Genomic DNA, 12,198 nt, shown 5'->3' with positions numbered 1-12,198 from the left:
GTATTTTAATGCTTCTTACACTCCCTGCTGCAATGCTTTTATTTTATGTAAAGCACTTTGAATTGTTTGTACATGAAATGTGCTACAAATAAATTTGATTTGATTTAAAGGGATAGTTCGCCTCTTTTGACATGAAGCTGTATGACATCCCATATTAGCAACATCATTTATGAACATTTTCTTACCCCCTGCTGCGTCCTGTGAGCAGAGTTCCAGCCTCGTTTTGGCGTTGATGAAGGTAGTCCAGCTAGTTGGCTGGGGTTTAAAAAATAAAGCGTTTTGCTTCTCAAAACAATATGCGTTCAACAGAGTAATACATTTGCATCACAAAATCGTTCTCCAGGAAAAGTCAGAACTCACAATATCTTGGCCCTATTTTCTCTCCCTTCATATCACTGCCTGCTGCCGCCTGCCGACAGCCGCGCCTGTTACGGTGTTTACTGCTCGGTCTGCACAGCACGCAGTGATACGAAGGGAGAGAAAATAGGTTTTGTGATGCAAATGTATTACTCTGTTGAACGCATATTGTTTTGAGAGGCAAAACGCTTTATTTTTTAAACCCCAGCCAACTAGCCGGACTACCTTCATCAACACCAAAACTCGGCTGGAACTCTACTCACAGGACGCAGCAGGAGGTAAGAAGATGTTCATAAATTATATTGCTAATATGGGATGTCATACAGCTTCATGTCAAAAGAGGCGAACTATCCCTTTAATTTGTCACCTTTTTCCAGCCTTTCTTCACTCAGACAAACACAGATTCTTCCAGGACTTCTGAGTTTCCTCCAACCATTGTTATGACTCGTGGACCTCGTTACTGAAAGGGACTCGAGCTGAGGCAAACGTTTGAAAACCGCAGACATTTTTATTAAACCGACAATTTTTTTTTTTCTGCACAGTAAATCAAACCTCACAATTCATAGTTACATGACATTTTCTAAAAATAACAGCACACCGATGAAGGTTGTTCACACTGAAACTTATGTACAAAAAAATCTGTTATGATAAACTCCTTTATTTTCCTGTTAACTTCTCATTCACATCCGACTTCAGACGAGAAACAAAGAGATTGTTACGAAAAGCTCAAAGCGGTCGGCCGTTGGTTTCCATCAATCCTGCTGCATGTTATTCATGAAAAACAAAAGCTGGAAAACGTCTCTAAAAAAGGACGTTCTGGTGAAATTTGAGAAATTTTCCTAAAGGCTTAAAGATCAAAATGTAAAATAATGTTTTATTAGAATCACTGCCCCATCATTTCCCGCAGAGCATTAATACATTTATGGCTCAAATGATTGAAATACTGTGAGAGAAATATGGGTTTCTGTTTCCCTTTTAAATGGGTTTTATTGTAATAATCATCAAACGGCCTTTTACGACACTGATTTAACAGAACCACATGCGGCTCTCCTGCTGGGCAGCTGATATCTGGATCTTTAAAAACAGCATTCAGGGGCATTTCTGTTTTTTTTTTTTTACCTGGCAACAAGTGATGCTTTTTTTGCACTTTGTTTTGGTTGGGCACCATAACACAACTAGCTTAACTTAATCCGCAGCCTGGAACAAATGGGTTACTGATGGTTTAATTTGTTAGAAAAGGCGATTTGTTTGTTTCGGTGTGAGATATGTTCAAAAATGGGTGCTGGGATTGTGAGGGAACTGTAAAAGGTGCTGGAACCTCTCCGTCACCACGGCAACAACGCATAGTTTTGGACGATGTGAAAGTTTTCGGTGAATTTAGGAGATCTTTCCTCAGAATAAATCTGAGCGTCTGTCCTGTAAAAATGTCTATTCACAGCATCTTTAATTACCTTTAAGTTCGGACGCCCGGAATGAGAAATTTAAAAGGTCAGGGGTCACGCCGAGGCCCTGCAAGGCAAACGCTTCTTTAAAGGTTTAATAGTGTTCCTCAGTATGTAATTAATGGATTAATTATCAGATAAAAGGAGCTTGGCAGACATGGAAACCCAGATGTTTTCACATGTTTCGTGGTGAAAATGTCCAAAAACTTGTCTTTCGACTCCCGTTTCTGCGAGCCAACACAGTTTCTGAGCTTGGAGCGTCACCACAGCCAGCTGCTCTGCTGCTGCTGAAGACCTCACAGAAACAGCAACACAAACGCCAACAACAAAGTAGAACCACATCAGAACCGATTAATCATCAATAAATAAGGCATACAAGCAAAAATGTGCAACAAAATTAGCAAATGATATTTAAAAAAAAAAAATCATACATGACATTCCTGTTAATGCAGACCAGCTCGGCCTTCATTTTTCAGTCTTTTGCAAGTGAAGGAGGCCAGAACTGGTCCAAATGCAAAGGGCTGCACCTGCGGAGGGGGATGATGAGAAAGTTCAGAGCAACGGGATCGTCTCAGAAGTCCACCACAAAGTTTGCCGTGTGAGAATCGGGCATCTGCAGTCAAACAAATGTTCCATTCAACATTAAATATACAAAAAAAAAAAAAAAAAAAAAAAGCATCAGGACTGAGCCAGCTGAAAGCAACCCTAACGCCAGAAGCAGCAGCTCTCAGTCAGAGTAAGAACAGCGCCCATCTAGAAACTCAGAGATGCTGGACGGACCCGGTTCTGCTCCCAAACATCCTCAGCAAAAAGCAGACGCTCGATTCAGAAAAGCAGTGCCCCATAAGAGTTAGGAGATCAAAGGATTTGGTTTTGAACAGAGGAAAAAAAAGGGGGGGGGGGGGGCAGATATGGTGTTGGCACTGTGCAGGTTGGCTGGTTACAGACCGGACCTCTGAGAGAGGAGGAGGAGGAGGAAGATACGGGAAGATGCGAGGAGCCAGTCCTTTCTGAAGCCCGTCCTCTACCGGTCCTTCAGTTCTCTGGTCACTCGCTTCGTGATCCGACCGCACAGCAGCCCCACCAGGAAGAGGACGCACACGCTCAGCGCGATCATTAGCAGGATGTAGTTCTTGGAGGGCGACGTCATCACCTGTACGGCCAGGTCTGAGAAGCCCTCGGCTGGCGCCACCTAGAGGTGTGGGAGAAGGATGTCATGACATGTTCATGACTTCTGGCCTAGTTACATCCTGGGCCTTGTTGACTGGTTCAGAATATTGTTGATAGTTAGAAGGAGCGTGTTTATGATAAACTGCGAAAGCTAGGCGCCTCCGGAGAGGGCCACGTACACTTGTTATGATAAAACGGTATAAAAGGGTGTCACTAGATGAGCTCGTCGGACATTTTGTACATTCTGTATGCACCTTTGCTGTGACGGTTTGTTCAATAAACTCCCCAATGGACGGCTGACCAACGCGGGATTCGACTCTAATTTCTCCACAACATAATGGTGACCCCGAATTCGTGAGAGTTTGCATCTGGATCCCGGCGGAGCGTGTTCGCTGTGCCCCGACAGCCGACATCAGCTGTTACAAGCCGGCAGGTGGGATTTTGTTCCTACCATTACGCAGTTGATCTCGGTTAGTGGAGCACAGCTGACGGCTTCTTCCGGCTTCCCCAAATTTAAAAGAACACAGGAGAGAGACGGATCCTGCACACGGTAAGCCCTTCCATTGTTTACTTCTGCGCAGAGGGGCTGCTGAAATTGTTGAAATTGTGGGCCAAGGGGAGCCAAGTGTTTTAATTGAGATAAAATTGGGTGAACAGCAGCTTATGTGAGTTGTAAAGCAGACAGCTGTGAGCAGTTGGTCTGGCTTGTGTTGTTGTATTGTTTTTTTTTTGTGGTAATTAAGAAGGGCTAGTCGCTAATGCTCGGGCAGGAAATAAATCGATGAGTTTAAACTGGAATAATAGATACGCTTTTAGAGCGGGCAGGGTGGAAATCACCCGCTCATAGTGATGTCATAAAGCCGACGGCCGACCTTTAATGCATTGGGGGTTCGGGCTACCGTGGGATTATGGTTTGCATTAGTCATTAATATATGTGAAAAATTATTTTCACTAGTCAAGGAGTAGACGAATGCTGGTAATTGATTGACTTGCGAACATAAAAGTTTGAAGGTGGAATCAAAAGAGCAGTTCAAGAAAACTCCGAAAAAGTCAATTCCAGTTCTATACGGGCACATTTTAAGTATATATGTTTATATCATTTTATATATCTGCGTAGAACTCTTTGGAGTATCCGAGACCTCAGTATAAAGACATTTGGAGAAGAAAATTCAAATTCGTTTATGAAATTGGCCACAGGAGATTATTATTGAGAGGTCACAGCGAAGCTGGTAAAGTACACGTCAGCATCTGTTGCTTTGGTCAGAGACCATATCACAAGGCTTGTAGGGAAAACACATTTTGTATTCCATATATTGCCGACACCAACATCTCCTGAAAAATTAAAAGTCTAAATGAAAGAAATTGATAATTTAAAAATGTGAAGATTTGAACGGTGACTGACACAAAACTTTTGACCGACTGACTTGAGTGTGTGGGACCGGTCTCTGTTGTCTGTCAAGGTGTGTGTCAATGTGTGTGGAGTCCTGCTGGTTTGTGTGAATCAAGAAAGAGAAGAAAAGAAAAAAGGTTCTGACTCATATCATCCCTTGACTTTTGAGTATTCGTAGTAGTTTAAGTTAAACTCAGTTTTGCTTCATTGTTATAATTTGCTTCATTGTTATAATTTGCTTAATTGTTATAATTGCCGCATTGATAGTTTGTTGAAATAAGGGATTGTTACAGTGAAGAGCTGTGATTTTTAAATGCTGAGTGTTTATTTCTTTAAGATTCTGTATTTTCGTTGAGTGCATCTTGTTACTATTGATTATTGAATACTGCTGTGATTGGTGTTAAGTTTCTAAAGTTCTATTCTCAACAGGCAAGTGAAGGTGTTTTGGCTCTCAGGGGGACAGAGGGTGCTGCGCGCTCCCGCGGCTGGTGTGTGGGCGCGTGCTCTGGCCTTGAGAGTTTCCTGCTGCTTCAAATGTTCGTGTGTGATCACATTTTCTTTCCTTGTGTCTTCAAGGGGCACTTTATGGTTGAACTGTAATAATTATTAGTTTTCTTTAGGTAATGTGCTAATTGCAGAGTTGTTATCAGTCGAGTAATGAGGGTTTCGCGATTCCTAAGGAAGAGGTTCTGTCCGTAGGCCATTGAGTCATCACGTCGTTCGACGTGAATGTGACATTCCTGATAAAGAAAGTTTCTTGCTTATGCATTGTTTCTGTATCTTTTGATTTGTAGTTTCCCTGTCCACAGCGTGTTAAATTGTATTTCTTTCTCTTTCTTAACAAATGCCATTTCGAGGTGAAGAATAGTGCAACTGTTATTTCTGTGTTAAATTGTATTTCTTCTCTGTCCAGCTGAAAGTTTGTATTTCCTCCTTTTCCTTAACTTGTTACAAAGTGTGACAAACGCCATTTTGAGTTGGGGTGTGGTTCAATTGTTATGTCTGGTTCAATTGTTATGCTTGGGAGGAGTTAATAACAGTCTAGGAAGCAGATGTGATGGTGTGTTCATATTTGATTTGTTAGAAATTCACGTGGTTCATTGGAGGCAGGCTTAGAGGTGTGTTCATATTTTATTGGTTAGAAGTTACTGTCGTAGACGTGTTTCACTGGAGTTAGATTTAGAGGTGTGTTCAGATTTCATTGGTCAAAAAATATTTTTATTTCATTGGTCAGAATTGACGTAGCTGTGACCTACATTAGATCATCTGGATTGGTGGAGGACATTGTGTGTGGATTGGATCGGAAGCATCCGGAGGTGAGCAAAAGTTGGGGCAACGCCTTTAGCCAGAGTCACTTCATACAGAGTAAGCATTAACTGAGCTTTTGATTAGTAATAAATTAACATTGGGTAGTATTAGCAATACAGCAAGTATTGATTAGCAATAATTAGTATTGATTAGCAATCACTAGCGGTGAATAGCATAATTAGCATTCAATTAGCATTGGTCAACAAGGAAGCTAGTATTGATTAGCAATAGTTAGCATTGGTTAGCATTAGTAGCATTTGTTAGCATTTCATTAGCCATAATTAGCATTGATCAGAAATACAATTAGCATTGATTAGCAATAGTTAGCATTGGTTAGCATTAGTAGCATTTGTTAGCATTTCATTAGCCATAATTAGCATTGATCAGAAATACAGCTAGCATTGATTAGCAATAGTTAGCATTGGTTAGCATTAGTAGCATTTGTTAGCATTTCATTAGCCATAATTAGCATTGATCAGAAAGACAATTAGCATTGATTAGCAATAGCAAGAAGGCAAATATTGGTTGAAATCTTAATTAGCAATAGGTTAGCATTTATTAGCAACAGCTAGGAAGCTAACATCAATTGGCATTGGTTGGCAAACATTAACATTAGCAATAATAGTAACCGAACTCCAAACCGGAAGTCAAAAAGCTAAATTAGCCTAACATTGAATTAACATTGGTTTAATTTAAAAAAAAAAAAAAAAAAAAAAAAAACAACCTAGAGCATAAGCTTTTAAAGCTAAAGTAGGCTAACCTTAACATTAGCATTGACAACATCCAATCCAATAATTAGCTGCATCTAAGCTAAATTTAGCCGAGCATTAAATTAGCATTGATCAGAGTTAAATAATTAGTTTTATTTAAATTGACTTTCAAAAAAAAAAAAAAAAAAAGGGGGAATACGAATAATAAATAAGGGAAATTTAGAAAATAGATAAGTAAATAAAAAGAAAAAGTCAAAAGACAATAGAAGGGAACTAACTAGGTGAAACAATGGATGTAACACCAACAATAATCATCAGCGCCAAACATCCTGAACATTCCAAAGATGTTAAAAAGATATCTCTAAAATGGGAAAAACGAACAAAAAATAACGTCTCACCCTGGCCAAAAGGGGGCACTTTCAATGTAACTACCTGTAAGATTATGGAACAAAGGATTAAAGCTTACAAACCAAAGGACAAAAGCAAAAAGAGACAGGAAAAGAGAGAGCTTGAATTAAAAGTTTTACATTTCTTTGAAAATGCAGAGCTATTTCCAACACTGCCGGGAGCAGCAAACATACAAGGAGATTCTGAAATAAAAGATCACAAAATATCTCATGAACGTCCAGAACTACAAATAGCTACATCAAGCAGTCATGGAGCTCCTGAGCCAGACGCCATCTGTAATTCAGATCAGGCAAGGGGACAGCTCCCACAATACCAAAGATCACCAGAACTGGCATCTCCAGTTCAAAAGGCATCTTCTGAAGAACATAAGAGTCCAACAGCGTCAGCACCGAGTTTGATAGAAATGACGCAGGGACAGTATGTGCCGTGGCAGACGCTCGTCCTAGGGGGGCTGGTTGCTCGATTGCCGGACATTCACAGAGGTGCAAGTAGATGGATAGGAGCGTTTGAACAAGAGACTGTGGATAAACTGTTGTCTGTGGGACACATTAAGGCAGTGTGGGCACTGTGTTTTGGAACTTCTACCATGGAGGGCATTTTGAGACACAGTGAGAATGACTGGATGTTAAGCCACCGAGCTGATGGAACTGACTTTAATGCATATCGAGCTGCACTCTGGAGAGCGTTACGAGCTGAGTTTCCTGTGGGAGTGGACCTCGAAGCATTAAAGGGGGAGCCACTGTCAGGAACAGAGAGTCCGGTTGTGTACATTGCACAACAATTGAAGAAATGGAGACAAGAGTCTGAGGGAGAAATCGAGAAGAGCCCAGCTTGGGTGACATTGTTCAGAGTTTCCATCAAAGAGGCTCTGCCTGCCCCAGTTCAGGGGCGGCTGGAGGATGTGGTGGGGCTGAATTCAATGTCACATGGACAATTCCGAGACCACGTGGTGCATGCAGTAAACAAATACAGAAAAGAACTGAAACGGAAGGAGCAGGAGAAGGATATGCAAAGGGAACTTGCACGGTTGCAGTTAGAAGAACTGCAAGCGAAGCAAGAAGTACGAAATGAGGCCATGACAGCGGGGGCCGCTGAACAGCCGTCACAGGGGCAAGTCCATCGTCGACCCTGTCAAAGGTCAAGAAGAGGTGCACCTGGAGGACGAAGGTCCTCGGGGGCATGTTGGGCCTGTGGCGAGAGGGGACACTTTGTTTACAGCTGTCCGAGAGCACCGAGAAACCCGAGTGTTCGGCAGGACCGTGGCCAGTCCCTGGGGGGCGGAGCAAGTGGCCCGGCAGGTCCAAGGCGTTCCTCTGGCAGAGGAATCCCAGTATTGGTTTACATTGACATATAGAGGTAAGAAGTACACTTACACCAGACGTACTCAAAAGGGTTTAAAAACCGCCCTCAGGTGTGTCATCACGACAAAACAAAACAAAGTTTTTAAGTTAAATGTATCACGACTACTAAGTTTCTAAAACTTGAATTTAAATAGGTCACTGTTACTAGGACAAAACAAAACAAAGTTTCTGAATTTAAAATTTAAATGTGCCACTACTACGAAGTTCTAAAATTTGAACGGAACAAAGTTTCTAATTTAAATTTTAGCATTGATAGTCTGAATTAGAGTATCTAGTTAGCCCATAGGGAATTACTGATATCTCTCCATCCCACTTGGAGGGAGTAAGAAAAGCGCCATGTCCAAAATAAATAAATAGATAACAAATGAATAAATAAATTAAATTAAAATAAAACGAGTATGATCTTCTTTTGGGAGGATTATGCAATAAAATGCGCTTCCTCTGGAAGGAATCATGAAAAATCCAAAGATCAAAGGTTGAAAGCACAACTTTGAAAATTTGAAACGAAATTAGCAAAAGTCATCCAAAACGGGCAACATTAGTCTATGAGAAGCCATTTTTCTTATATGTCTCCAATAAAAACCATAAGATTTCAGAACTAATAAATCAGAGTAGGTATGTTGAGACTCGGGCAGGATGTTTGCAGGTTGTGCATCTTTTGACACGTCCAGATGTGAGAATACAGAAGTGTACTACATCGGGTCCTGCAGATGTCATTCCACGTGAGTTTGAAGGAGAACCACATGAGCGTGTGTCAGAAGCTGTGAGATACATTAAACTGAGACCTGACATAGGAGCAACTCCACTTGTGCAGGCTGATGTCACTTATGTTGTGCATGGTTCATGTTGTGAGATCATTTGGGTGATCATGAGGGTTCGCAGTTGTGAAACAGGAAGGTGGAGAACTTTGTGACGGTGAAAGCTGAGAAGTGTGAACGGCCATGTTCGGCACAGTTGGCTGAACTGAAGGCATTAACGGAAGCATGTTGACTGGTGAAAGGTAAGGTTACGAATGTGTACACAGTTTCTGCATATGCTCATGATATTTTCCCTTCATTTGGAGCAGTTGTGAAGCAGAGAGGGTTCAGGAGGTCAGACGGAAGTCCAGTGCGACATGAGGTCCAAATGAAGGAGCGGATTGCGGTCATGAAAATTGTAAATTGGCAGTGATACAATGTCAAATAATCATAGAGGTCACAAAATGGTTGATAAAGGTAATATCGCGGCTGATGAAGCAGCGAAAGTAGCATCAAAGTGCCAGCTTGCTGTTTTGGCACCAATGGTGGTACTGGAGCCAGAGGTCGCGCCATCACAAGGATATTGGTTATACATATTGGATAAATAGTAGTAAATTTTTTTTTTGGTAAGGGAATGGATTCATCTGTTTGTCTTTCCATCAGAGATTAGCTCAAATAATGGTTAAGTGTTTGTTTATAAAGGTGCAAGAGGCATTCTGCAGCAGCTGCGAATCAAGCAGCGCTGTGGGGCCGTGTATCATTCACAGAGTCAAGGGATGCATGAGAGGATCAATGGAACCTGGAAAGTGAAATTGAATTGAATCTGTGCTTCAACTAAACTAACTAGATGCTTTGCCGCTTGCACTAATGAGCTTTCGTATGCAGACTCATAGAGTCACGCACTAACACCGCATAAAATGCTAACGGGTCGACCCAGGCCGCCACCTCAGTTCCCACTTGAGCAGGTGCAAACAGAGTGGACAGCTTACATGAAGCAACTAACTGCAGTCCACAGAACAATCTATCTACAGGAGGAGTTCAGAGACTTGAGTCTCGAACAGCTGGTTGAGAGGCCAGTGGTGCCAGGTGACCAGGTGCACATCGAAGTGTTCCGGAGGAAGTGGCTTGAGCCAAGACGGAAAGGACCGTACACAATGGTGCGAGCAACATCAACAGCAGTTCAAGTGGAAGGTAGCAACACATGGTACCATTTGAATCACTGCACTAAGGTTCGAACTAAAGACACAGACGGAGTTGAGTCCGAGGGAAAGGATTAACAAAAGGAAGAGGTTAAGAGTTCTGACACTGTGAGCATCCAGGTGTGGGTGTTGGCCGACAGCATGGGCTCAGGAGAACGAAGCCTGGAGATGTGGGACGGGATCCCGCAGACAGGAGAGGCTGGAAGGGTCCCGTGATGAAGCCACCCCGCAGGGAAGTAACCAGCCTGGGTCAGATGAGTATGATGCAACAATACACACCCACTCAGACCATGCCACGCCACAGACTTTGCCAGCAATACACACTAGAGCTAGTCGTGAAAAGGCAGATGTTAAGCTTGAATTTAAGTACGTGGGAATAAAGGTTGGTGGAAGTATGAGGAAGGATGAGTAAGTATGAGTAAGTAGGGGTAGGAAGTGTGGATCATGGGTCCGGTGGAGGAGACGACCAAATCACCGCCTCCGGACGCTACAACGAAGGGACAATCTGGGAAGAGCAGGGTGTCCTCCGGCCAGAGGGGAGTTGTTCACTATGGTGGTAAGAACAAAAAGATTTCACGGGAAAATCTAGGGGGACTTGATACCATTAGCACTACAGGACAGAATAATCATGTTAATCCAAGAACAGATGGAGTGTACATGCACAGGTGGAGTCGGGAAAACAGTGTAACTGTGGAAGATGGGTTAAGGCAGCACAGGATACGTGGTATAGATGGGCATGGTACACTACAAGAGAACTAACGGCGACGGAGTGTCTCATATGCGCAGACGCTCCAGGAGCATTGCCTGTTGTGTTCCAGAGCCACACACCTTCAGGGACTGTGCGGTGGTCCAGCAACGGGAATGCAGAGAAGGTAGGTTCACATCGGAGGAGGATAAACGGTTATTGTTTCCTATGTGTGGTATTAAGTGCAGATTGATGTTCGGGCCAAATAAATTACATAGTTATTTTCAAAATAAGGGAGGGCCACAAATTTGAGTCTTCTTGTGCGGAATTTAATCTGAGTACATCACAGGAGGGGCCTCCCACTGATTATAGAGTAGATTACAATGGTGAGTTTGAATGCTTTTGGAACTCACGTAGGTAGTACTACTGTTAAATGAAAACAAGATTTGTTGGGATTTATTTATTTGGATCAAAAATGTGAAAATATAGAAATGATCATTTTAACTCTATATCTTTTTGGGGATCAGACACACCCGGTAGCTGAGAGTTACTGGATGTGTGGAGATGATGTTTTGTTAAATGTGTTACCCAACAGGTGGATAGGTTTTTGGGCACTGGTGAGGAGGAACACATCAGTTGTGGTAGTGTATGACAAGGTAAACGAGATGCTAGGATTGGATGTGGAAGAAGGGAGAGTTAAAAGATCGAGTGATGGCTACATCAGGGATAAGCACGTTTACTTGGATGCAATATTACAGCCGAAAGGGATTCCTTTTGAGCTCAAAGCACGCAGGGAGATTGCAGCTGGATTTGAGGCTGGTTTGCAGGGAATCATATTTAACAAAATGGGGAATGGACTAATCACATATAATACAACCAACAGAGAATTCTTAGCTACACGAGTGAAGGGTTTGCAGGCTTTGGAGAACAACTACATGAGACGAATATGATGGCTTGGTAGAACAGACAAGTTTTAGAATGGATATTAGAAGGGGAAATTGGTGTTTGCCAGATGGTTGGGGAAAATGTTGTACATTTATACCCGGGAATACTGCAGCTGATAGAACGTTCACAACGGCCGTGAAGGAGTTCAGAGAACGGAGAGAGGAGCTGACGTGTGATGCTGGTGGAGGTGAACGGTGGTGGACTGGTCTGTTTGGGATTTTGGGAGAAGGGGGAGCGATGGCAGTTAAAGCGGGAATAGCAATATTGTTGATAGTGAGGATGGTTTCCCTATTGGTGTGTTGCATTATACCCATTCTGAGAAGGTGTTTGCTGCAAGTGATGTTCAAACGAACAGTGGAAGGAATCAGGAGGCAGATGACCATGCGAGACCAGGCCTGAGGACCAACGCATGGGAAGAGCGGGTCAACGAATGAAGGTTATCAACGGGCGGTTCACAAGTTTCTTTCTTCGAGGGTGGAACCAAGT

The 12,198-nt window shown here is 42.5% G+C and overlaps 1 protein-coding gene across 2 annotated transcripts in view; it reads right to left on the bottom strand.

Moving 5' to 3' along the window:
- Window positions 1–856: 856 nt before the first annotated feature.
- The window catches only part of LOC142381179 (Golgi apparatus protein 1-like), a 55,284-nt gene continuing 43,942 nt past the window's right edge, over window positions 857–12,198 (bottom strand). For both annotated transcript variants that reach the window (XM_075466904.1, XM_075466905.1), the window contains one exon: window positions 857–2,991. In XM_075466904.1, coding sequence (XP_075323019.1) covers window positions 2,824–2,991 — 168 coding nt within the window. In that variant the 3' untranslated portion in view covers window positions 857–2,823. The remainder of the gene's footprint in view (window positions 2,992–12,198) is intronic.

The sequence above is a fragment of the Odontesthes bonariensis genome, chromosome 1, assembly GCF_027942865.1.
Source record: "Odontesthes bonariensis isolate fOdoBon6 chromosome 1, fOdoBon6.hap1, whole genome shotgun sequence".
Lineage (NCBI taxonomy): Eukaryota > Metazoa > Chordata > Actinopteri > Atheriniformes > Atherinopsidae > Odontesthes > Odontesthes bonariensis.
Note: the sequence above shows the minus strand (reverse complement) of the source record. Positions and strands in the feature narration are given on the sequence as shown.